The sequence below is a fragment of the Scophthalmus maximus genome, chromosome 8 (genome assembly GCF_022379125.1).
Source record: "Scophthalmus maximus strain ysfricsl-2021 chromosome 8, ASM2237912v1, whole genome shotgun sequence".
Classification (NCBI taxonomy): domain Eukaryota; kingdom Metazoa; phylum Chordata; class Actinopteri; order Pleuronectiformes; family Scophthalmidae; genus Scophthalmus; species Scophthalmus maximus.
The window spans coordinates 17,453,359-17,479,753 of NC_061522.1; the positions used below are offsets into that span (position 1 = coordinate 17,453,359).

The following is a 26,395-nucleotide window of genomic DNA, read 5'->3' on the forward strand; positions in this document are numbered from 1 at the left end:
TTGATCCCCAGGAATGTGGATGGACTCTTGCTCATGATGTGTTCGCGGTGGACTTCTCGATATCGCTGAAGTCGCTGCCGCTGCAAAGTGTTCACGACCCCGTCACGTTGGCCGCCACCTCCTCTGTCAGTCCGGTGACGCTGTCCTGGGACTTTGGTGACCTTTCATCTCGGGTCAACGCAACAGGAGCAGGCCTGACCACGGCAGCTCACAAATATGGACTTCCGGGACATTATGCAGTCAGCGTGTTGGCCTGGGCTGGACACAAGGAGGTAACTTTTGATTCTTTACAACATTTTCAAAATACAACTAGTTTTTCCTCAATATTTAATGTATTTTGTAGGCGTGTCTTCAGCATGGCGGAATATTTAGCTTTAATATTTACCAATTTTCAGGTCTCTGCGCGTGGAGAAGTGACAGTGACGGTTCCTCCCAAACTGGAGCTGCGTTGTCCAACTCTTGCTGTGGCCAATAAGAGCCTGGAGTTCACGCTTGTCAGCTGGGGAGCTGTTGGCGTGGATGTAGACTGGAAGATCACAAAGGATGGTGTCCAAGTTGCCAAAGGTAAGACACAACACCACAGAACCTCCCAGCAGCTAATGACTCTCGGCTGATGGACGATCAATAGAATAATAGTCTTGACGGTAATGAGGAGCTTTGTGCCACCTTCTCTGTCTCCTATTTCCTTTTTACAGTTCAGCATTTATCTATTGAGCTGACAGCGCTATTGAAATGCAAATCCAGGGTTGGCTTTCTAATCACTTTGATTTATAATGTGTACTGTACGTTATTGTCTCTCTCTCTGTGTTGTCAGAATTTTGTAACATAGGATTAACTCAGTACAGGCCTTTGTAGCGCTCATCAAATACTGTATGCAAAACAGAAGGGTATTTTGTTTTTAATTTTAGATTGATTTTTAAAGTTAACTTTTTTGTTTATCACTAAAGTCAAGTTTCTGAGCAGTAAAATAGAGGTTGTGTCTTTCCATGATGTTGTGTGTCTCCAAGCGATCTGGGAAATAATTTGACTCACATCTGTCCTCCGCAGCCTTCCCACCCTGTCCAAAAGATGGGATGTACCACGGCGAGTCCTCGCGCTGTTTCCAGATAGTTCCGGGGGAGTTGAGCTGGACCGATGCTCGAAAACAGTGTTCCGACCGCGGCGGGGATCTGGCAATAGTCAGGACCGATGCACTGCGTAACCTGCTGGCACCCAAAGTCACACAGTGAGTGTTTTCTGTCTTTGTGGAGTTCAGAAATGAGACCTCAGTGTTTCTCGTGTATGATTTTTTTTTTTACCATGTTTCCCTCAAATGCACACATATATATGTATATATATATATATAAAACTAGATGTCAGTATTGATACTATCTCCGGACCTGCAGAGAGTTGTCAGATACAGAACAGATGAGCTGCCAGCTCTGTGACACAATGCGTCATCCCTGTTTGCATTACAAAGTTAACCGTTCTCACCATGTTGCAGAGGAAAGCCAAAGAAACACTGAAACAGACAACAAATTCTCAAAACAGATGTTGAACTTTTCAATCGCTGACAATCACAACAATGCTTGGTTTGGAAAGGGGGGTGTGTGTGTGTGTGTGTGTGTGTGTGTGTGCGTGCGCGTGCATGCATGCGTGTAACATGTGTTTTTCTTGCTTCTCTCCCTCTTGTGTTTGTGAACATTCCGGCACATTTGACTGAATGTAACACTGAGTTTGTTTTTTGCGTGCATGTGTTGTTCAGGCGTGATGCCTCGAAGTTTGTTGCATTGATTAACTTTTCTTTTTATTTGCCTTTTTTTTTACTTGTCAGTCTGTTTTTTCAGCTTATTCTGTGGCTGCATACAATATTAAATTGCTGTTTTTTTGTCTCACAGGCTCTATACATTGGCCAAAATATACAGTCTACAAAAGCAGTAACACTGCTTTATTCGCTATACGTCTGCATGATGCAGAAAATACAGTTTTGTTGTCGCTCTGGATTTAGCTTTGACATGACAGAAACATTTCTGACCTTGTACTGGTCTGAAGGCCACCTCTAGGTCGGCAAAGGTTACAGAAAACACATCTGTAATAGCACAGCTGCATTGTAACTTTAACACCCTGGGAGGAGGAGTCCAGGAGTTCACTGTGTGTGTGTGTGTGTGTGTGTGTGTGTGTGTGTGTGTGTGTGTGTGTGTGTGTGTGTGTGTGTGTGTGTGTGTGTGTGTGTGTGTGTGTGTGTGTGTGTGTGTGTGTGTGTGTGTGTGTGTGTGTGTGTGTGTGTGTGTGTGTGTGTGTGTGTGTGTGTGTGTGTGTGCGCGCGTTAATTTGAGGGTAGAGGCCCTGCCCTCGTAGACCGAAGTGAGATGAGAAAAAAAAAAACCTGCTACAGACCGAGCGTATCCCCTCTCTCCCCCTCCGCTCATGTTGTTTCTCCACCCCCTCGCTTATATAAGGAACTTCTTTTTTTTAATCAGTCCCTTATTTGCTTCGAAGACCCCTTTTCTTGTTCCCTCTCCGCTTGTTTTTTTAACCCCTTGTCCACTCCCTTAGATGTCGTTTTTCACAGATGCGAGTTGTCAGCCAGGGTAGAAACGTCTGACCAAAATAAAGAAAGGATTCAAGATGGAGACATTATTTTTATCCAGGTGGATTTTTTTTGACATGGCCCATTTGCAGCTAGCTGTCAGTATATCACAGTGAATTTGTTCCCTGAGGGAAGACCATTTTGTTTTCCGTTAACAGCTGATGACAGGTGGGGGGAACAGAGAGGGGATTCGCATGCCATTATTGGACTCACAAGTGAAAATCCAATTTTCTGTCGCAATCACAGGGACATACTAAATCTGACATTGTCTCTAGAACATCCCGCTGGGGTTCAATCAGAACCAATTTTTATGCTCTCTCCTCCGTGCAATTATTGATTGGTGAAGGCAAGCTGCCGCATAATTCAGTAACTGCAGTGTCCCTCATTGAGACCTACATCGATTCAAGTATGGATGTTTTGTAAAGAGGTTGGTGTTGTGTGCTGTTCCCTGTCTGACAGTACAGTCACATTCTCAAGGACACGCGTGGAAAATATACTGTCCATCTTTTGATTATTTACCCTCCAGTTACCTTAATGTTTGAGGATCATTTCATGCAGAATTTTTCTTTTCTTACATGTGTTTTAGGAGCCAATTTTTTTCCAGCTGTCAAGCACTTGGATGTGTTAATCTATGTGTTACCTGTCTGTTTTTTGCCCCAGGGAACGAGGTGTGTGGCTGGGCTTGAGTGACGTTAACTCTCCAGGAAAGCTGCCCCGCTCCCCGATCGCCCGTGGAAACGTGTGCGTGTCCCTCGATCAACGTGGTCAGACCAGTTCACATCCATGCAATGCCAAACGTGCCTACGTCTGCCAGTACAGGCCTCAAGGTAGGCTTCACACACACACACACACACACACACACACATACACACACCATAACAGGGGGAAGAAAATGAAAGCTTAGGCACAGACTCAATACAAATGCTGTTTTCCTGGAATTTCTCTGCACCTTAGTTGTGTAGGGCAAAGAGTCTGGAATTTCAACCTTCCTCAGTTCCATGAAAATTGACATGTGGCACGAACAAGTGTAGAAACAGAAATCCAACAGCCTCCTTCATAACTAATGACAAGCACAAGATTGGCCTCCTGAAGCACCGTTCATAATAGGAGCACACTTAGCATTGATACAAATTGCTCCTTGTGTAAGCGGCATCCAGAGACTCTTCTCCGTCATTGTCAGCATTATGATTAAATCAGAATAATATGGCAAAGCATCTCTGACAAAGATTTATCACTGTTAAAGAAAAAGCTCATGTTTTGAGACTAGGTGGACAGGGAGCAAGGGGCGAAAAAAGCTTCATAGTTAATGTAATTATTATGTTGCCCAAAGGGCACATACATAATTGCAATTTTTTCTTTTTGTCATGATATCTATCTGTATATTCACCATATGTCAAAGGATAAAACAAGCACACTTCTTTGAGTCTTATGTAGTTTTTTTATGTGGTAGCTGGAGATTTTTAATTGCTGCAGCACAATTGCTGCAATTTTGAATGACTGGCTTTGCCTCCAAATACATTGAATTCTTGCTAGATTCAGGCAAAAATATCAATAGACATTTACACACAGTGTGCAAGATGCAACTATTGCAGAGCAAGGGAATATAGAGCCTTTCTTTTTTTATGATTGAAAAAAATATTCTGCAGTTAATTAAAATCAATTTGTAATGTCACACTCAGGAATTCCTCTAAAGACATGTACGACAGTTGTCAGAGGAACCAGCACACTTCTAAATCTGCCATTGGAACAGTGTGCGTGCGTGCGTGTGTGTGTGTGTGCGCGTGCGTGCGCGTGTCTGTGTGTGTGTGTGTGTGTGTCTGTGTGTGTGTGTCTGTGTCTGCCTCCCTCATGATTTAATTGTGGTTCTTTGGTCCAGTCTGTCTTTGTTTCTGCTTCTGTATCTGTGTCAGTCCACAATGATCAGATAGATTTTGCACTGAAGAAGTGTTCTTCATTTAGTTTTGTTTGGCCTCTTGTTTGGAGCTTTTTTTTCCACTCTCCTTCTTTTTTTATCTCTCTATCTCACTCTTTGTCTGTGTTGACTGCAGTTCAGTTGCTCCGTCATTTATTATAAATTCTCTCCACTGTTCAACCCCCTCAATCCTCCCTTCTCATCTCAACTTCACTCTACAGTGCGTGTTCCAGATGCAGGGATCTACCTAGCGGGGCTGCCTGTGTTTGCCTCCCATAATCCTTTGCATCGTGCCCCCTCCTCTCCGCTCTCTGCTCCACAACCACCCAGCAGTGGCATAGAGGTGAGGAGGAATCTCATTGGAACAATTGTTCTCTTCTCCTCAAATCTTCTTTTGTCAAACTCAGTTTTTCTTAATTATCCCCCTTTCCCCCCCTCTCTCTCAGGTGCTGCTGTTTCCAGCTCTTAGCTTCGTTCAGGGAGGTCGTCTATCCTCACTTGAGTTTGTCACTCAGGAACTGAGCTCACAAACCCACGTTCGATTCCAGACCTACAGGCCTCACTGTCACTACCCAGACCTGCACCTGCTGCTACCCAGTGAGTCAAACGCAAAAAAAACACACACTTGGCTTGTAAAAGCATCTGCACATTTCTGGTGTATCAGCTGGTGTCCAAAAAAACCAAACAACTTATAAACCACCTGCACCCCACACCTTCAGTTAGACTAAAATACACACAAACACACACACACACACACACACACACACACACACACACACACACAGAGACAGACAGACACACACACACACAGAGACAGACAGACAGACACACACACACTGACCAACCTTGTCTAATGTTGTTAGTAAAATAGTTGGAATAGAGACAGAAAGTAGGGCAGAACAAAAGAAGAGGGAAACAAGACCAATCAAGGTCACCTCCCTTTAGAGCTCCCTCCTATGCTCATCCAGACACACGTCACATTACTGCAACACTACGTGGCGCATGGCACAAAAGATTGAGATGCTTTCTGTGTTTTTTTTTGGACATCTCCCCTGACACAAAGCAGAAAGATGTGCAACAGACAGAGGAGTGGAGAGTGGAGGCACATGAAAGATGTGAGAAACAAATCCACAGAGAGACAGGTGGCTTGTTGTTATAGACACGGGAGCACGTTTTCCGTAAAGCTTTCATCTGGAATTTGTGAATGCAGCAGCAGACAGTGGAGATAATGGCATGATGCTCCTGAACTATTAAAACACAAACACACACACACACACACACACACACACACAAAAATCGTTCACATTCCCTTACGAAAGCAGTAGCAGGAGGCATTATGTTATTGGGTTGTTCGTATGAATGGACGTAAATATGTCCCACTCCCATGAACACTATCTCAAGGCTTCACTTAGACTCAAGGATGAATGATTTGATTTTGATGGTCAAAGGTCAAGCTCGCCGTGACCTCACAAGACACATTTATGGCTATAACACGAGAATTCCTAAGCTTATTATGACAAAATACACCAAATATCTTAATTCAATTTCTTCTAAGTAAATATTATCTGGACAGACACGGATGTAAAATGTCGCGATGCGGTAGTAAGTGTCATTGTGTAGTGTAATTATTACTATATATATCCGTTGAATAGGGAGTGATATGAATAGACCACATCAGGTGGTAGATAAAATACTTGTTGATATTCTACTACTCTTCAGAGGGAAGTCCGGTGCTTGCTAGAGTTGAGTATATAAAACAGGATGCAGTTTTCCAGATTAAACAAAAAGTTATTTTTATTTACATATTACATAATAGTAAGTAGGATGAGCTAAAATTAGAAGTTAAGACTCGGTCCAGCCTATATACTTGTGTATTATGTTCTCACTTAAAAATAAAAAGTCATTGAGTAAAAGAAAAATCAACTTCTTGTGTCTCAGGTTGTGGAGGTCCAGCGTGTGCTCCAGTGGCTGTTTGTGTCCCAAATGACACTCGGACTAGTGATCCAACCTCTTGCCCCCGACTGAAGCAGTGGTGTCCCTTCATGCACCGCTGCCTGGCTCTGTCCAGTCCCTGCCAGCCATCCTCCTGTCCCAACTGCACCCAGACACACCGCCTGCCTCCTGGGGCGCTGAGGCCACGTTACACCCTGCAAAATGAGGTGGTCTTCACTCTACCGGCAGGACCAGCTGCACATGTCGTGGTGAGAGGATTAACTTTTGTCCCCAAAGTTATTTAAATAGAGGTTGTTTTTTTTAAATGGTGACTTCCAGCTTGATATGTGGTAGCCTCCAACTTACATTCTCCTGCTCGCTGTTTTTTCCCAGGTACAAGAAGGCCTGGAGGACCTCCTGGTTTCCCGCGGTGATGTTATCGCCCTGCAGCACGACGCTGGCCCCGCGTCCTTACTGCGCTGCCAGTCCTCCCCACACTCACTGTGGCGACAACCTGTTTTAGCCCTCAACCAGTCAGAGTGGTTCTGGCTCAACAACACCGGACAGTCAACAGACAGAGCGACTGACGCCGACCCTCTGCCTGACCCGGAGCTCGACGTGGAGGTGCTGGTAGAGGATGGCGAGGGAGGATGGCTGGAGGACGTGGTCTGCCCCGTCAGAGTGCTCTATGTGGGACACAGTGAGACCCAGCTGCAGGGAGGACAGTTGTCTGCTGGTTTACCTCAGCCCGGACTCTACAGCCTGCTGGTAAGACGCCAACGCCACATGTCTTATCCCAGCATGCACCTGGCAGATATCAACATTCATGAGGCGGCAACAAGACTTTAAAATATATATTGTCTGATTTTTCCTGAAAGAATTGCATTTTCCCAGGACTTTTTAATCATTTTGTCGGAGCCCATGTTTAAATCTGTCAAAACTCATTAAGTGTCTCTATCAAGATGTGCTTGTTGAAACTTCTGTTGTATTTACTTAATAATTGAGACAAAACTCTATTTGATAAATTTCAGGTGACCTCTGCTGAGCCGTCATACCCAGCCTCGGCATCATGCCCGTTGCGGGTGGTGCCCCCTCTGGGCTTGACGATCCTTCACCCCCTTCCCCAGAATGGCACCATCTACCTGCAGCCCAACGACACCCGCCTGCTGCTCCGTGTCCAGTCTCGCTATGTAACACAGGCATATCAGCGAGACGGTAATCGCAGCGTCACCTTCCAGCCAGAATGTCCATCTGAGTTCTCGTCCGGCCCGTCGCTCTGTCTGCCCGGGCCGAGCTCGGGGACCGGGTCCAAGGTCACTGAGCCCAGCTTGTACGCAGTACTGGATCTGAACCTGGGAGTGGAGGAGAAGACGGGCCCAATGCAGGTCGATCTGGAGGCCCACAACAACGTGACAGAGGCCAGCCTGATTGTTGTTGTCCACCTGGAGGAGCCCCTCAGAGGACTGGTGGTGCAGCCACACCCTGCACACAGAGTTCTGATGGAGTCAGTTGTGGTCAGTATGTGTGTGTTTGTGTGTGTGATTTAAAGTGCGTTCATTAGTATACTTAATCAGTGTCAAGTTGTCATAGTAGGAGTTCATATTTGATATTGATTTGTCTTCGTGTGTATGTATGTGTCTGTGTGTTACAGAGCTACACAGCGTCTGTGCGTGAAGGCTCCAGTCCCACATTTAAGTGGACAGTGGATGACAAACCCTACTTCACCTATTACAACACTGTTCTCAATGTCATCTACCAGCACGCTGCTGTCTACAAGCTCACAGTGAGTTTCTGTCGCACGTTCACAGTCAACATGAGTCAAGATTGCTGTCAGTCTGATGAATTGTCTTCTCTGTTGTGTGCCTGCATGCAAGAAAATTATTTGCTGTGACAGGTTTGTTTTTTTAATCTCCATCTTCTTAGTGTGACATCCACAAGCACTGATAAAAAAAAAATATATTTTACATTACACTAAAACTAAAACAAAAAACCTTCAAAACGTCCCCAGAGCCCTATTTGATGTTTTCAAGCAGCTTTTTTTTCTGACCAACAGTCCAAATGCCAAATACATTCAAACAGCAAATTTGTCCTTTTAAGGAAGTATCAAAATAGATACTGATTAATAGCTCACATGACTTTTGTGGGAAAAAACGACTTAATGATGCACTTCATGGTCCCGTGTCACATTAATGGTTAACCTCGTGGCACCATCTTACCCGTGACTTCATCTTCCAGGTGACGGCCATGAATCATGTCAGCGCCCTCACAGAGCATTTCAACGTGACAGTGGACCGCCTGCAGCCCATGGCCGACCTCACTGTGAGGGGTGTGCCAGATGTGGTCCCACAGGGCTCCACTCAGACCCTCACCACTTCGGTGCTCATCGACACGTCTGTGGCCGCCACCTTCCGGTATGAGCAGAGGGGGATAGAGGGACAAAATCATAAACAGATAGACAAAGAGATAACATCCTTGGTGTTTATTAAAAACAAAATTATATTAACAACTGCCCCTTTTTTCTCTCTGTCTTTTCTACTCTTTTTTTGTGTTTGAGGCCAGTCACACTCCATCTGTTTGTGTTTGGCTGCTTGTTTCTTCTCCTCAATCCCCCATCTCTTTCTCTCTTTCTCTCTTTCTCTCTCTCTCTCTCTCTCTCTCTCTCTCTCTCTCTCTCTCTCTCTCTCTCTCTCTCTCTCTCTCTCTCTCTCTCTCTCTCTCTCTCTCTCTCTCTCTCTCTCTTTGGTCTTTTTCTGTTTTTGTCTTCCTGTGCGCCATAATAGCAAGGCAGCAGTCATACCATGCAGAGCCTTGGATTTATAACTGTGTGGTTAGCGCAGATTGCTGACAAGAATTTTCCCTTCTGCTCGGCTGTTTCCCCCGTAGTTTTTTTTTTCCCTTTTCTTCCACTCTTTCTCTTTCGCTCTTTTCCCTACCTCCCTCTTTCACATTCCCACCCTCCTAACTGTGGTGCACGCTTTCACTAAGTTTCCCTCCACTCTCACCATTATTGGTCCAGAAAGGCTTCCTGAGTTTTGAGTTTCCACTCCTCTTCTTCCAAACCCTCTATTGCCCCGTCAGAGAAGTTTCCCACTTTCCAGCGTGTGTGTGTGTGTGTGTGTGTGTGTGTGTGTGTGTGTGTGTGTGTGTGTGTGTGTGTGTGTGTGTGTGTGTGTGTGTGTGTGTGTGTGTGTGTGTGTGTGTGTGTGTGTGTGTGTGTGTGTGTGTGTGTGTGTGTGTGTGTGTGTGTGTGTGTGTGTGTGTGTGTGTGTGTGTGTGTGTGGCATAGTGGGTGGAAATGGTCATCAGTGCATCTATTCATCTAAGCCTCTCTTTATTTCTCTGAAGCGCCTTCTTTAATGGTTTTACATTGTCTCTGTCATGCTGCAGATGGTCTTTTGGTGACGGGGGATACAAGGAGTTTGAATACAAGCCTCCCTATGACCCCACTCTCCTCTGCCCAGACTCGCCCAATCAGGTCCTCCTAAGCAACAATGTCACCTATATCTACTCTCAGCCAGGTAACCCCTCACCCATCTCCCTATCAGCAGTGTGATCGTATGATCAGGAATAAGGATCATGATTATTATTATTATTCTTATTATTATTGTACATTTTTTTAGACTGGGTGTAGGCGATGGCGTATTTTGGTTGTTTTACCTCCTTTTTCATTGCCTTCCCTTTCTCTGTACAGGGATATACACTGCACTGGTGTCAGTGTCCAATCGTTATGACAACATCAGTCAGAGTATCAACATGAGTGTCTACAGCATCCTGACTCGTGTTGATATACAAACAGAGCCACGTCTCCTCCTCGCTGGCAAATCAGCTGATTTTGAGGCTCATCCTCTGCCATCACCCTATGGAATTCACTATGACTGGCACTTTGGAGATGGTTCCACCCCGCTGCAAGGTCGCCGCGTGGCGCACACCTATGCACAGAGTGGCACCGTAAATGTCTGTGTGTCAGTGAACAACACCATCAGTTCCATGGAGGCTTGTGCTGAGATGTTTGTACATGAGAGGATTGAGGATCTAAGAGCTGAAAGCTCATCTCCCACCGAGCTTCACAGTCCCACTACTGTGCGGGCGCACCTTGCTTCGGGTAATAACATCACATGGACGTTCTCCATGGGCGATGGAACTATCTATTCTACATCTGAGCCTCACGTGACACACAGCTACATCGAAGATGGCAACTACACAGTAAACGTGACTGCTGCGAACGCCGTGAGCTTTGTTTGGACAATCCTACCAGTGCAGGTGTTTGTCTTCCAAGTTATAAGGATGGAGCCATTTGGGTGTGTCCAAGAGCAGACGCCTGTCAACTTTCAAGCCTGGGTTTCCGGTAACGAATCAGCTCATCTTTATGAATGGTGCTTCGGGGATGGAAGCTCCAATGAGACGCACCACGGCAACCCCAGAGTGTCACACACCTACTTGACAAGTGGGAACTACCACCTCTCCCTGCTTCTTTCCAGCAGGGTTAACAGTGCCACCAAGGCCAACTTCTTCAACTGGGTGTGTGTGCAGCCAGCTCTGACCAACATTAGCCTCACCCTTGTGAAACTGCACTACGCAGTCGGAGAAGAGATCCTGTTCCAGGTCAAAGCTGAGCCGGAGTTTAACTACAGTTATCAGTGGGACTTTGGTCGAGAGGAAGACCTTGTGCCTGGCCACGGTTCTGGGAATATTTTGACGATGTATAAAAACCCAGGTCACTACATGGTGACAGTCATTGTCTTCAACAACATCTCCTGCAGTAATACCAGTGTTGTGATTGAGGTTCTGATGCCTGTAGGACCAATTGTAATTCAACACAATGGGACCAAGTACAACAACCTTACGCTTAAAGCAGCATATGCTTTCACAACTTCTTCCTTGGCATCCAATGTCAGTTACACCTGGAACTTTGGAGATGGAAATCTGTTTACTGGTCAGAATACCCACCACACCTACAATATCTCAGGAATCTACAATGTCACTCTGACAGCAGCCAACACAGTTAGCAGGAATCACACTACTTTACCTGTTGCTGTGCTGGCACCAATCCGTGGGTTGACCGTCAACGCCAGCTTGGTTAATGTCCCCCTCAATGCCTCGGTTCACTTCGAGGCCCAAATGGAGGAAGGAGATGGTGTCAGGTTCTCTTGGATCTTGTGTGATCGCTGTACCTCAATACCAGGGACCCACACCATGTTTTATACCTTCCGCTCTGTTGGCACTTTCAACATCATTGTTACGGCAGAAAATGACGTAGGAACGGCACAAGCGAGTATCTTCCTGTTTGTACAACGTGAGCTGGAGGGACTGCAGATATTAGCGGAGGAGGAGATCTGCGGAGGCACAAGAGTGGACGGTTGCTGCTTTGCTACAAACCGCGTTCTCCACCTTCAAGCAGGATTAAAGGAAGGAACCAACATGACATTTACTTGGAACCTCCTCAGAGAGCTTGACCCAGTCGGCTCGAGCTTCAACGTAAGCGGAAAGACTGTGGAGGTGAATTTCTCTACACCAGGTCCATGTGAAATCTTTCTTCGGGCTGCCAACCTCCTGGGCCAGCTGTCTGTCAATAGAACAATACACTTCTTGGAACCAGCCCGAGGGGTCTTCCTGCAAATCAGCAACAACCCAGTTGCAGTCGATTCTCCGACTAACCTGACAGTCCTGACTATGGAGGGCTCAGACCTGCAGTATCACTGGTCTGTGAATGGGGACACTCTGCCGTGGAACAAGCCCTGGAAGACCCACACCTTCATCAGTCCCGGTCAAAAACTAGTTACTGTGAAGGTCTTTAATGAAGTTAGCTCAGAGGTTGTGTCACAGAATGTCAGTGTCCAGGAGATCATTTCTGGACTAAGATTCACAGCTACCAATGTGGAAGAGCAGAGTTATGTGGCAACGGGCGTCAGCGTCACACTCCAGGGAGAGGTACTGACAGGAACCGATGTGACGTGGACGTGGCTGTTAGATGGGAGAACAGACACGGGAAGGAGAACTTCTCTGATTTTCCAGGAGCCAAAGACAGCCATTGTTACTCTGAACGCCACCAACGATGTCAGTGGGCAAGTGGTTTCCAGGGAGTTCTTTGCTCAAGACAAAATTCAGGGGTTGGAGCTGAGGGCAAGTACAAAGATTGCTGCAGTCGGTGAGAAAGTGGAGTTCACCATTTCCATGGCAGGGGGTTCAGACGTTTGTCTGATCCTCAGCATCAGTGGAGACGCCACTGTTATCACTCAACCCAACCACACCTATGTCCACGTGTTCAGCAGGGTGGATACCTACATGGTGAATCTCACTGCTCACAACAAGGTAAAGTCAAAGGAGATGATAACATACATTTTGAGTATATATGATTGGCACACACAGTGGCAGCTTCGTATGTGACCCCTCACAGCAAGACCTTGACACTGTTGTTGCACAGAAAATGTTCTACTAAAATATGTGTTAGCAGAATAACTTGAAAGTCTACCATGCAGAAATTCTCATACTGACTTTCAGGCAGAAATTAGAAAACTCTAATATTTTAAATCTATTCGTCACTACATTACTCTTTAATTTGCATTAACTCTGATTGAAGTTGAAATAGTTGATTCAAACCGACACCGAGCCCTCCTCTGAATGTGCTGCTATGTGACAATCCAGGTGAGCTCCAAGAGGCGGCAACTCCAGGTCGAGGTGATGGAGCCAGTGCGTGAACTTTCCATCCTGGGAAGCAGCGCAGCAATCCCTGTCGGTGTGAAGAGGTTGTTTGTGGCCAACATCCTGACGGGTAAACCTGTTCATTTCCTGTGGACTTTTGATTTACACCACCTCCACCGGAAATCACATATTGGCAAAGAGGTCAGCTCACTTAAATGTTAATAAAGCCTTTATCATTATGAATGTATTGACAAAAAAACAAAACAGAAAACAGCTGTTAAGCTTCAAATTGTAATGTATCTCAATGAATCACCCAACCGCAGGTGTCCTACACCCCGGAAGAGGCAGGATTATTGACCATCTACGTGAAGGTCTTCAACGCGCTGCATGCCCAGAACATCACCAAGCACATCCTAGTGCAGAACCTGCTCACGGCTGCCATCCTGTATGCAGCACCTCAGGACACGTTCATCAATAAGATGATAACCCTCATGGCCTCTATCACACCCAGGTCGAATTCTGTGGAGTGTTTGTGGGACTTTGGTGATGGTTCTACTCCAGTTCACACCAATAAAACATCTGTGGGTTATGAGTACAGACACCCAGGACACTACCTGGTCCAAGTATGTCCCTTCGAAATTGAGATTGATTTGACAGATACTGTATGTGAAAGCTTTGTGGTTCCACCTTCTTGTTTTTTTTCCCTGTTAGGTGAACTGCAGTAACCTGGTGAGCTGGGTGTTGGCCCAGGTGGAAGTAGACATCAGTGTGTTAGAGTGTGAGGAACCAGAGGTGCAGGTGCTTCAAGCCCCCCGTCTGGCCATCTGGCGCTCCCAGCCCACTTTGGTGGAGGCCGGCGTTGATCTGAAAGGCTGCATACGCTACGGAGCTCAGTACCTCTGGCAGATACTCTCGACACCCTCCTGTGATAGTGACAAAGATGACCGGATTACCTCTGGAGCGGTGTCGCAGCCCTCTCGGTCTTTGCTGGTCCCAGTGATGCGTCTGCCAGTGGAGGTGGATGTGCGGCGACTGCAGCTCTCATTGCCCAAGATGGCTCTGGCGACAGGAAACTACAGCCTGGTGTTTTCTCTGTCATACGAAGGTGTGCCTCTCAGGAAGGCTGCCTGTCTGCAGCTGAGTGTCATGGCTGCCAGGTCAGTAGAAAAACAAAGCCGTAGATTATGTACGCTCATCCCTTTATTTATGGTTTATGAATTATAAATAATTATTCTAGTTTGATGTAAAATTAAATTTGAAAAATAATCTCTATTAGACTCTTTAGTCACTTGATTTGTTGGTCTTAACAATTTGATTTGAAATCTGCACTATTTTATAATCGCATGTTGATTTTGACCTCTTTGTCAGGCTGATGCCCATCATAGAGGGGGGCACCTACAGGGTGTGGTCGAGGACGCAGGACCTGCAGCTCAGTGCGGAGCAGTCCTATGACCCCAACTTGGATCCACACAGCCAGTCACTACTCCACTACCACTGGGACTGTCAAAGCACCTCCAAGGTAGGGACAGGCATAAAAGAAAATTTGTTCTCTGCTGTAAGACAGGATGGTCTCTCTCTCTCTCTGCCCCTAACTGTCTGTCTTGATCTCAACTCAATATCTGTCTTGAGTCTAACTGAAACAAGAGACTGTTGAATTGTCAAACCAAACTCTACTCTCAAAACTTTTTGAATTCATAAGACAGAGTTATGAGTACAGATTTGATTTAGCAAGAAGATTGTGGAAAAAACAACGTAGTAATCATCTGGTCCTTGGTTCTGTAACTACATTCAGAGGCTTGGCAGCATTGATGTGACGATGAGAACCGTGATCAGGACAGTTTGAGAGTGTGCCTCTTAAATGTTGAGTGTGTGTACATGCTACACACTGTGGGGACCAGTTTGAGTTTTTCGACCATTGGAGTGAAGACCTGTTTGGCACTGTGAGGACTCGACTTCAAAGGCATGTTTGAGGGTTAAGACTTGGTTTCACGGTTAGAATTAAGTTCAGGTTTAGGGAAAGGGTTGGATGAAGCATTTAGTGGCATTTAAAGGGGCAGTAAGCAATTTTGGAGACCGACACAAAAACCACAAGGCCAAAGCCGCGGCTTTGCAGCGCCACCGGCTAGCATTTCCCTTAAGGTGTCGTCGATTGATGTTTATAAACTGCACTCGCAGTTTTGTTGGTGCAGCCTGCACCATTTGTTTTGTTTTCGATTTACAGAGCCTGGGCTGAGCCGAAAAGCCAGACTTTTTTTCCCAGCGCGCACACAGAAGCGAATGCTAGCGGACCGTGAGGAAATATTCGCCGATTTTTACAAAACGCATTTTGCTTTAGAATCGCTTACTGCCCCTTTAAAGTCTTACGTGACTGTGGAGAGATAAACTCAGCATTCCACAGCTGGTGCTTTGCTCCCCACCCTGACAATTACAGACTAACAGCACATCAACTACATGCACACGCACACAAACACACACAGACAGACGCACACACACGCAGCCGCTGAATAAAGAAAGTGAAAAGTGATACATTTTCCCTTGCACCATTTTTTTTTACAATTTACTGAATGTCCAAATAACTCTGAAGTGGTGATTCATTCACCTGCACATTGTTTGTGCATGTTGCTGCAACCAAAACTCCAGTTATCAGCATTTGCATGTTGGATAATACATTCAGTTTTTCATGACTCCCTCCCATTTTCTGCGTGCAGGGTCCAGAGCACTGCTCCAGTTTGAACTTCGGCCTGGGCTCCAGTGGTCCAGTGCTGGGAATCTCTGGCTCCGAGCTGGAGGCGGGCGTTGAATACACTTTCAAACTGACCATCAGCAAAGAAGGCATGCCACCAGAGTCCACCACACAGACTGTAAGTGCACACAGGAATAGATGCTTTACACACAGCGTGTGTTCTATGAGTATTGTGTGGCACATACAAAGAGCAAAAGAGAAACTAAAGTACAACAAGCAGATTGATTTTAGGTGGTTGGGAAAAAAACGTTCTGTTTGGAGAGACTGTATCCCATGCTGTTGTCTCACATCGTGTGACAGGTGTTCGTCCAGAGTGGTCACATCCCCATGGTGTATCTGGAGTGTGTGTCCTGTAAGGCCCAGTCCATCTATGAGGTCAGCCAGAACTCGTATGTCTACCTCAGAGGGACCTGCACCAACTGCCAGGGCTTTCACCGTGGGGTAAACAAACACACACACGCAGACACACACACACACACACACACACACACACACACACACACACACACACACACACACACACACACACACACACACACACACACACACACACACACACACACACACACACACACACACACACACACACACACACACACACACACCAACTAAATCTGAATCTCTGTCTCAGCATAATGAGGTCACTGCACCACAGGAGTGACAGTGAAATCAACATTTCCAGACCCTTTCTTTCCTGCTCCTGCTCCACCTTTTCTCCTCCCCCCTTTGTCCAATCTTTCCCTGGGATCTGTGTAGCAGGCAGTGTGTGGGTGTGAGAATGAGGTCACTGTACAAGTGCAGCCGAAGAGAATGTATGTTATGTCCTTACGAACACAGAGAAACATTTTGAAAGACAAAACACTTGTTGAATCACGGGGGCCTCACATTGCACATACCAACTGAATGCGTTCAGCTGTTCTCTGACCTAGGTCTCTCTTTTTTTTTTTTAATGTCATTGGACCGAAGTTTCTGCACTACACAGGGATACTTCTTTTTTGCTTTACATATGTCTGACTACATGAACTGTAGTTTTCACATTAATACTGTGTGTTTCATCTGAGGAGATGCTGAACAGCGTCCGCTGGAAACATGTTTAGTTTTCATCAAAAGCCTCAGCCATGTAAAAGCTTGTGTGGAAGTGGTCAACGTTTGAAAAGAAAAATGTATTCACATTAAAAGCAAAAAAAAATCAAGTAGGCATGAAGGTGAGAAGCACAAGAGCAACAAAAATAATACAAGATTTTAAGTGAGTCGTGTAATTGGAACATTGGAAATGAATGAATGTTCAGTTTCCCATTAATCATAAGCCAAGCTCTGGAAAAACCCAGAGATGCCGGTTAGCCAATCTGTGAGACTTTAAGTTACATTGTGGGCCATTGAATGGACATAAGAATTCAGGATCAACTATTTCTCAACATAATTCAATAGATAACATACGTATGTCTGACCTGAGAAATAATTCTAATTGGAAACACAATGTATTTCTAAAATGTTGGATCTGTCCAAAGATAAGAAAATTCTAAAGTTCACTATTTATTTACACATTACATTTGAGTGCAAATATCATATGCCCTTCAATTCTGACCACACCTGTGTGATTACAGTAAGGCAAACAGCAAAACAAAAACAAAAGAAACGTGAAATTGTCCTTACCTGTAATGGATGCTTTTAAGTTGTCTACCTACCTTATGTTTCTGAGGAAATTACCAAGGGAAGCTTGCCGTTATTAAAATCTCTTTCTCCGGACCGTCCCCGTCTCTCAGCGCTGGAGTGCCATGACACTGAAGAATGAGGCTCTGGTGCTGGACTCCTCCTCCACCACCACTGGAAGCGACGGCATGAACCTGGTGCTGCGGCAGGGTGTCTTGCGCCACATAGACTCCTACATCTTCACCCTGCACGTGACCGACAGCAGTCTGGATGGCGAGGGCGTCGCCTCCATCACGCTGCACCACAATACGGCCCCGGCCGGTGGGGAGTGTCATCTGAGAGGTGGAGGGCAAGCGGGAGTGGAGTACGGGGACGGAGATGGTGAAGCTTGGAGGCTACGCACACTGCTGGACCGGGTACACTTCAACTGCTCAGGTAGGAAGGGGGAGATGTGACCTTGCTTTCACACACCTGACATGCAATATGTTTCTTCAACATTCACTCTTTACCCTTATTTAGAAGTTTTGAGTTTGGTCCAACAGTTCTCTCACTCATCCCCTATTGTCATCTTTACCTCTTTTATTCTATTTTTTGCCTCCAGGTTACAGTGATCGAGGGGTCTCAGAGTCTCCCTTGCTCTACAGTCTGCTGGTGACGCGCTGCAGAGAAGACTACTGCGAGGACTTCTGTGTGTACAAAGGCAGCAGTCCAGAGCACTCGGCCTTCCTGCCACCAGGCTTCAGATCAGCCCGACATCGTGTAGCAGTGTCCATCACAGTGGAGGACCATCAGGGAGCTGCCATCACGGCACTCGACAAGTAACAACAGTTATACTTTGCCATTTAGTTGAGCTAGTCTGAGATGTGTGGCCGATAACTGTAAATAAGATTCAGACCTTCAACTTCCTTTGGTTGCCCGCGGCTGCGGCCCACAAAGTCTGCACATAACTGAAGTGTTTCTGAGTGGTTCAATAAATCCCTGCCAATGCCAAGATTTTAGTTCTTTTGCTAATTTCTCACTTTCCTGTAGAGCGAGAAAAGCCAAAGAATTCCACTGTTGAGCTAAATAAAGTTAATCTCTGTGGTGTGGGGACTTACAGTTAAGTGCCGTGCAGTAGGACGTTTCATCTCAGTGTGTGTTGAATGGAGGATTTAGCCCTCGCTTCATTCCCAAATTATGATGTGAATGTGATAATGTGTGAAAATCTGAACAATATTATATGTCCCCAAAGTTGGATCCTGTTCAGGATTCTGTGCATGTTTCTCAAACTGTTTTAAAGCTGTACTCTTAGGGTAAGTGAATGATCCAAATTTTCCCTCAAATAGCTTTATAGTTTTTAATTTGCCTTATTCCACAGACAGACAGACAGTATCACAAACATTAAATATAATGTTTAAACTTGCACCAGCTCTTTATTGAAGCTGTATGAGTAAAATAGTCAAAGCCAAAATGCTTTCATTTTCAATGGCTCTATTTTCACGAAAAAAAATATAATACATCTACCTGGGATTCCATGGAAAGCAGATTTGATACTAAGTGCATTATCCTGGTAAAGTGCATTGAGCTGGCCCACCAACAGGTCAATGAGCTCTAAGAATTCAAGTTGAACTTGAGCTCAGCAGTGCTATTCGCCCTTTGCTAATTATTTATCGGATTCATCCTACGGGAACCATTTAAATCTTTAAAATCCTGCCAATCCATCTCCTCCAATGTACAACATTTCAAAGCAGTTATTTACATAATTCCGTCTGGACTAAAGTTGTAGTCCAGTCAGCAGATATAGACATCCCTGGAGCTGTGCTGAAAGCGTTCATGAATTTATCTGGTTCGAGTTAAAAAAAAAACATAAAATCCTAAATTCGAACCTTATGATCTCGTCTCTTTATTGGCTAAGCTACGTTTGCCGTCCTCGCAGTCCCATGCGGGTACATCCAAGTCCAAACAAATTGAGTTAAGTCAGAAACTCAATACTCAAAAACGGTGCCTTTTGTTTGGCGTTTGTGTCCAGGACCGTTGAAGTTGTGCTGCCAGACCCTCCCTCTGGCTATAGCAGCCTTCCCCACTGGCTGTCTCAGCTGACGGACAGCAAACTGAAAAAGCTGCTGGAGCAGGGAGACTCCCAGAGGGTCAGAGAGCTATCACTGGCCCTTATTACAGTCCTAAATGAGGTGGGAAATGTCTAGTCACCCAACATCATTCTGTCTACGCTACGTATCCAATCATTTCATCAATTTATGGTTAATCTGTTTCACTCCCTTTCAGTATGAGCAGACCAGGGAATCAGCACGGGTGTCCCGAGAGGAGCGTGGTTACCGAGTCCGAGTCCGCAGCAACATCACCAGAGCTCTGACGGCGCTGGATCTGACCACTGTTAACGACATCCAGCAGACTTCTGCTGCCCTGGCACAGTGCACGGTGAGTTTGATGAGGGGGGGGGGGTGGGAAGGAGAGGACGGAGCATGAAGAGGAAGAAACAATGAAAAGGGGGCGATTGGAAAAGGCAAGGGGAGCAAGCAAATGATCAGCTCTGCGCATGTTTTCCAGGCGGTGAGCCGTGAGTTCATCTGCGAGGAGTGTCAGAACAGCACTCTGAACAAGCTGGAGTCCATGCTGGAGATTTTGCAGACTGACACCAAGCAAGGCACCGTGACTCCGACTGAGATAGCTGACAACATCCTGAACATCATGGGTAAGACACAACGTTTACTGTGCATGAACAGTGCTGGACTCAAAAGCTGTTTGTTTTTTAAAAAGACTGTAAAACTACTTCTCTCAGTCACAGTATTACGGTATTAAGGATACTTGTTCTAAAAGTGTCAAATAATTTAGTCAACATTAGAGTCCACAAACGTCTTGTGTTCTGTATTTCGTGTTTACACCATACACATATTCAGGGGAAAAAAACTTATCTTGTACCTCCCCTCCCCCTCCAGGCGATCTGATCCATCAGGTCAGCCAGTCAGCCTCCCAGTCTTATTTCCAGTCTGCCTATGTGGACTCCCCCTCACCTGCCAACAACTCCTTTTCCTCCTCTGGGGAGGAGCATGGAGGCGCCCTGTTAGACCCCTCGCCCTCCTCATTAGAGCCACATCCTCTGCGTGTGGCGGCGAAGGCGTACAGCCTGTCCTCCGTCCTCATGCTGATCCTCATGCATGCCCGGGTGCTCAACGAGGAGCCGCTGGTGCTGAGGGGAGCCGAGATTGCCGCCACAGGAAAACTGGCAGACCCCCAGAGCTTGCTCTGCTACCATGGCAACAACAGTCCAGGTGAGCATATGTCCAGTGACCCTGTGAGAATAATGAACAATATGTTTCTGCGCGTGAAAATGATACATCACCTCAAAATGTGTAGAAAATAGACATAAATAGGATTGTGAAGAAACACTTCTTCTCTTCAACATCCAGAGTGCCAGCGGTTCTCCATCCCACGAGCTTTCAACCACAGTCTCGGCAGAGCTGCTGCAGGAAACAGTATCATGCAGCTACTGTTTCAGGTAACATCAGAACATCCTGTTCACATCTAACATGACGGAAACCAGTCAATCAAGTGCAAGGTCTCCTTTGTAACTTTGTCTTCAGATCCTGCTGTTGGCGAAGTCTGTCATCATCAAACATTGAATGAAAAAAGTTTCTTTTGTCTTTTACCTCCTTCTGTTTTCCCTTCTATTTCTATCTGCTTTCCTCCACTCTTCACCTCCTCTTATGACTATCTTTCTCTCCGCTTCGTTTTCTCCCCAGGTGGAGTCCAACCCCTTCCCCTTCAATTATGTGGCGAACTACACCGTCTCTACTGAGGTGGCATCCATGGAGTTCCGCACTGAAAATGGCACCCAGATCCCAATCTCGGGACTGGACGACAACCTAGCCATCACCGTTGCCATCAACAACGGCAGCAATGGAGAAGTGGGCGTGGAGGGTTCAGGTGGCGGAGGGCTGCCCACTGCTGGAGCCATTAACATCAGTCACTGTGACTCTGTCGTCGTCAGGGTCAGCACGGGCAACACAAACAGACAGGCGGGGCTGTTTGTGCAGCTCAACTTCACCTCTCTGGAGGGTGAGCTCTGACTTTCATACTCCTTACAGTGGGAGTAGACCCACTATAGGAACATCTGAACAATATAGTGTCTACTCAGATACAATCAAGCTTACAGTGTTTGCTTTGTTGACACTGGGAGGTATTTTGAAGCTATTCTGAAGCAGTTTTATGTTGGTGCTTTATAATAACTGTACCCTTGCCACCTTTTCCTTTTTTATCACTCTCACGGGGATTGGTTGAGATGGTATCACGTATTCAAACAGCTGTGATGGAGCAATTTTCTCTCTGGGACCAACAAAGAATCACGATTGAATGTATTTTACGCAACTGAGGGAACATCTATTGTCATTATTATGCATGATATATAATTTGGGGTCCTTTCAGTATTTAATTGGAACATGAGAGAGTGCCTGTAATATTAGCTTGCCAATATTAACTATTATATTGACTTCATAGATAAATCACAAACAAGCTATAGATTGCATTAACACGGAGGGTGTAAAGAGCTACTGTCCTTCCTGTTTCCTTTTCTTTCTCCAGATGCCAGAGAGAAGGATAACAGAGTAGAGGATGAAGTGGAGCCACACATCACAGCTTACCTTAATTCCCATGAAGGGCCAAGCGAGTTCAATTGCACAGACAGAAAGCGTATCACACTCAGTATGACCAGGGGGCAAGACCTGGACCACAAGAAATACACCTTCTTCCTGTCGCCAGAGTAAGAGCCCCATTTCTTTCACTCCACTGTAATGCGATGTGTAGTAAACATGGCCAAAGTGTGTCTCGAATTTGATACTCATGTTTGCAACAGCTGGGGCAGGTCTACGGTCTGTCCGTAAATCTGGAGGCCTGTTTATTGCCCTGCACGCCGGGAGCAGGGTATTGTTTTCACCGTGTGTGTGTGTGTGTGTGTGTGTGTGTGTGTGTGTGTGTGTGTGTGTGTGTGTGTGTGTGTGTGTGTGTGTGTGTGTGTGTGTGTGTGTGTGTGTGTGTGTGTGTGTGTGTGTGTGTGTGTGTGTGTGTGTGTGTGTGTGTGTGTGTGTGTGTGTGAGAGAGAGCGAGAGAGAATAACTCAAAAATGCATAGACAGATTTTCACCAAACTTGGTGGGTATATTACTTAGTAGGGTTTCTCCAGATTATTAGCATTTGGATCTGATCAGTCATTGGGGGTGGGGGCAACACACGGACACAGTATGATCTTACAGTACAGTACACTGTGGGCGCCCAGCTTAAGCTGAGGTCTGCCCATGAACACGCAGAGTGATGGCAGTATCTATCGAGATCATGCTCAATTCTGCCTTTAAGGGAAGATTAAACAGGCCTCTGCACAGGAGGGATTTTCCCCTGTGCTGGTGATGGTCGGTGTGACTGTGACACATGGGTTTATGTGTTTGTGTGTGAGAGAGAGAGCGAATGAAAGCCGGGCAAAGAGCGCTGCACACAGCATTACACTGTAGCGGCAAAACCCACTAAGTTGGAGACCTTTTATGTTATGAAAAAAATGTTCTTATCATTATTATAGAAGAACAAATGACAGAACAAATATAGTTCAAACATGGTAGCCTATACAACGCATGTCCACGATGCTTGTCATTTTGGATAATGTTTGTGTCGCCTCTTACCTGTGTTACTCAGGTTGTACGACACCACACTGGACTACTTCATCAATGTGAGTACGCCCTGCAGCCCTGGCTCTCGGCCTGTGGGTGTTCGTCTGGAGGTGGGGGTGTTTGCCTCCCTGTGTCAGTACTTCAGTGAGAGCGAGAAGCAGTGGCGGACGGATGGCATGGTGCCCCTGGCAGAGACTAACGCCAGCAGAGCAGTTTGCCGCACAAGGCACCTCACCTCCTTTGCTGCGGGCCTGTTTGTGCCGACCAACGCCATCAGCTTCATAGCGCCAGTCAGTATGACACAAACACTCACTCTTTGTGCATACTCACCAGGTTGACACACTTTCTAAACCATTTCCTGTTTTCTTCTTCAGGAGCGTTCTGGTCCACCAAGCCTGGTCGTGCTGTTGGTGTGTGTGTTGGGCTTACTAAGTTATGTTGTGGCAGCAGCCATCTTGCACAAGTTGGACCAGCTGGATCTACGCCGGGCCGGTGTGGTTCCACTCTGCGGCCAAGACGGTCTCTTCAAGTACGAGGTTCAGGTCAAGACTGGTTGGAGTCGAGGGGCAGGTAAGCGAGGGTCACTGTTAGGCAGCAGTCCGGATGACAAAAAGTGAGCAGAGGTATTGTTTATATAGTTTAATGTCTATTTATAACACTATACACTCTTAGTGTATATAACTTCATCTAATCTATAAGAGCAACAATTTTAAAATAATTTCAACTAAGGATAATTGTGATAATTTATTTGTTTTCTCAATAACTCAATTAATCTTTTGATCTGTAAATTAAAACATTATGCGAAAAACTATGAAAAATGAGAATAACAATTTCCTAAAAACTATGTTGATAAAGCGAGTCTCTGTCTGTCCATCCAGGCACCACAGCTCACGTGGGAATCAATTTGTTCGGGCACGAGAGCCGCAGCGGACACCGACATCTCGACAGCAGAGGAGCCTTCTCACGCAATGCTCTTGATATCTTCCACATTGCCACAGACTCAAGCCTGGGCAGTGTCTGGAAACTACGAATATGGCACGACAACAAGGGTATAGACTAACATGCATGCGCGCACACACACACATGCACACACACACACGCACACACACGCGCACACACACACACACACACACACACACACACACACACACACACACACACACACACACACACACACACACACACACACACACACACACACACACACACACACAGAGATCTGTAGTTAAACCAGCTGATACTGTATTTGAACAAATCCTTGTTTCATGACCTTTCTCCAGGTCTGTCCCCAGCGTGGATGCTACAGTACGTCTTGGTTAAAGACCTGCAAACAGGGAGCAGCTACTTCTTCCTGGTTGAGGAGTGGCTGTCCGTCGACAATGAAAGAACCGATGGACGAGTAGAGATTGAGGTGGAGGCGTCAGGTAAGAAACTACAATCAAATCATCCATTATAACACATAGCTGGTGGTTGATGTGAGATGGATGCCAGTAACACTTTTGCTCCTTACCGTTTCCTTCAGAGGAGGCTGTGCTTCGCCAGGTGCCCCGCCTCGCGTGGTGCGAGTTGCAGAGGGCGCTGTGTGAGAGCCACCTGTGGCTGTCACTGTGGGAGAGGCCCCCCCGCAGCCCCTTCACCCGCCTCCAGAGAGCCACTTGCTGCACTGTGTTACTGCAGCTGTTTCTATTGGCCAACACACTGTGGTACAGCATCGTGGTGGACAAGAGACACAGGTACTGGAATGTGTGTTGTTTTTGTCTACTCTGCTCTACCTGTCTTTGTGAATTTTTCAATTGTGACTGGTGACTGGTGACCCCCCCACACACACACACACACACACACGCACACACATTTAAATGCCAACCTGTATTGCAGCCCCCGGGCCGTGTCGAGGCTTTCCACATTAAATGGAGAGACTGTGGCAGCCGGTGTGGTGACCTGTCTGATTGTCTACCCTCTATACCTGCTCGTCTTCACTCTCTTCCGAATGAGCCGAAGCAAGGTGACACAAGCCTGGCAAAAACTAAAACATGAGCAAGATTTCACTGTTTCCCAGAGGCCAAAAGTTTAATATTTTCTCTATTTTCTCGTCAACATCAGTGTGTGTCTGTGGAGCAGGTACCACCTCAAGTGGACCAGGAGTCTGTGGAGATTGATGACTTCCTCGAGAACTCAATGGCTGGAAGTTCCTTCCTCTTTTATAATGGCGAGGTAAAGTCTGATAGGAAAAGTTGAAAAAATTCTGATTCGAAAGGAGCCTGATATGATTATAGTTAATGTATTTTTTTAGTTTGTCATGGAACTAATAAGAAATTAAAAGAGTCCGATGGTTGTAGTCTGCAGTCAAGCAAGAAAAAATGTAATGCGTTTCCCTTGTGAGGTCATTTGTTTATCTCTCTCTCTCTCTATCTCTTTCACTGTTCGTCTGTCAGACCAATTCAGAAGAAACCAATGTCGATTTGCCCACTCCATCAACCAAAAGGTGAGTTGCTCTGTTGCCAAGGCAGTTGTTTTAGACTATGCAGGATTTTACTTAATGGAATACAAATGTCTAGTATAATTTCCAGCAGTCAGACCAAGTGAGGACGAGTAAGAGAAAATAGAGCGTTAAAAATAGAAGAAGGGAAACTGTCATCTAGAAGAGACTGGAAATCAAAAAGAAAAGTCTCTCTTAAATGTCAAATGAGAAAAATTGTTTCTCTCTTTTTTCAGTGTTTACTCGTGTTATTACAACATCATTATTGGTCTCTGAGAAACTACAGAGAGGAATCTCAGCAGAGTAGCTAAATAGTTTGCTGAATACACACGACATAATACACGTCTGTCACTGTGTATTTCAGTGTGGATAGTTGGACCATGGCGGAGGAGGAGACGGAGGACAGGGATTGGCCGGAGCTGTTGAGTGACGTGTCTGTGGTGGGAGGGGCGGGACATGGAGCGGGACTTCCCAGACTGAAGAGGGGTCAGGGGAGCAGGCACCTGGGTGTCGACATGACCTTTAACCCTGACGAAGACGAGGGCACTGACCAACGCAACAAATATTTCACCTCCTCAGGTAACAACAGTAAGAAGCCTTTTAGAACAGTTTAGATGTTCAAACTTTGCTTGTACACAGATATTGTAAATTTGGTTGTATTATAACAGATGAGGATCTAATCAAACACATCCTGACAGACGGGCAGAACTTCTTTCCTCAGGCCGATGAAAGTGAGATGGCTGACCTGTAAGTCTGATCTCTGAAAAAGAAAGGCAAAGAATCAAACATTTACAGACTTGCCTGAGTTTAATTGTGTTTTACTGTGT

At 45.9% G+C, this 26,395-nt stretch overlaps 1 protein-coding gene across 1 annotated transcript in view; it reads left to right on the forward strand.

Moving 5' to 3' along the window:
- pkd1a (polycystic kidney disease 1a) overlaps positions 1–26,395 on the forward strand; it is a 54,228-nt gene that overhangs the window by 17,091 nt on the left and 10,742 nt on the right. Inside the window, exons 7-44 of the mRNA XM_035636152.2 lie at positions 12–272; positions 396–564; positions 1,048–1,225; positions 3,230–3,396; positions 4,703–4,824; positions 4,928–5,078; positions 6,420–6,682; positions 6,807–7,181; positions 7,445–7,927; positions 8,065–8,196; positions 8,649–8,824; positions 9,801–9,931; positions 10,105–12,722; positions 13,056–13,253; positions 13,376–13,675; positions 13,764–14,209; positions 14,421–14,571; positions 15,761–15,913; positions 16,096–16,236; positions 17,559–17,880; positions 18,047–18,263; positions 19,454–19,613; positions 19,708–19,860; positions 19,990–20,134; positions 20,379–20,711; positions 20,850–20,938; positions 21,183–21,498; positions 22,021–22,198; positions 23,118–23,382; positions 23,467–23,662; positions 23,971–24,141; positions 24,373–24,516; positions 24,615–24,825; positions 24,968–25,094; positions 25,193–25,303; positions 25,525–25,574; positions 25,933–26,147; positions 26,237–26,315. Coding sequence (XP_035492045.2) covers positions 12–272; positions 396–564; positions 1,048–1,225; positions 3,230–3,396; positions 4,703–4,824; positions 4,928–5,078; positions 6,420–6,682; positions 6,807–7,181; positions 7,445–7,927; positions 8,065–8,196; positions 8,649–8,824; positions 9,801–9,931; positions 10,105–12,722; positions 13,056–13,253; positions 13,376–13,675; positions 13,764–14,209; positions 14,421–14,571; positions 15,761–15,913; positions 16,096–16,236; positions 17,559–17,880; positions 18,047–18,263; positions 19,454–19,613; positions 19,708–19,860; positions 19,990–20,134; positions 20,379–20,711; positions 20,850–20,938; positions 21,183–21,498; positions 22,021–22,198; positions 23,118–23,382; positions 23,467–23,662; positions 23,971–24,141; positions 24,373–24,516; positions 24,615–24,825; positions 24,968–25,094; positions 25,193–25,303; positions 25,525–25,574; positions 25,933–26,147; positions 26,237–26,315 — 10,097 coding nt within the window. The remainder of the gene's footprint in view (positions 1–11; positions 273–395; positions 565–1,047; positions 1,226–3,229; positions 3,397–4,702; positions 4,825–4,927; positions 5,079–6,419; positions 6,683–6,806; positions 7,182–7,444; positions 7,928–8,064; positions 8,197–8,648; positions 8,825–9,800; positions 9,932–10,104; positions 12,723–13,055; positions 13,254–13,375; positions 13,676–13,763; positions 14,210–14,420; positions 14,572–15,760; positions 15,914–16,095; positions 16,237–17,558; positions 17,881–18,046; positions 18,264–19,453; positions 19,614–19,707; positions 19,861–19,989; positions 20,135–20,378; positions 20,712–20,849; positions 20,939–21,182; positions 21,499–22,020; positions 22,199–23,117; positions 23,383–23,466; positions 23,663–23,970; positions 24,142–24,372; positions 24,517–24,614; positions 24,826–24,967; positions 25,095–25,192; positions 25,304–25,524; positions 25,575–25,932; positions 26,148–26,236; positions 26,316–26,395) is intronic.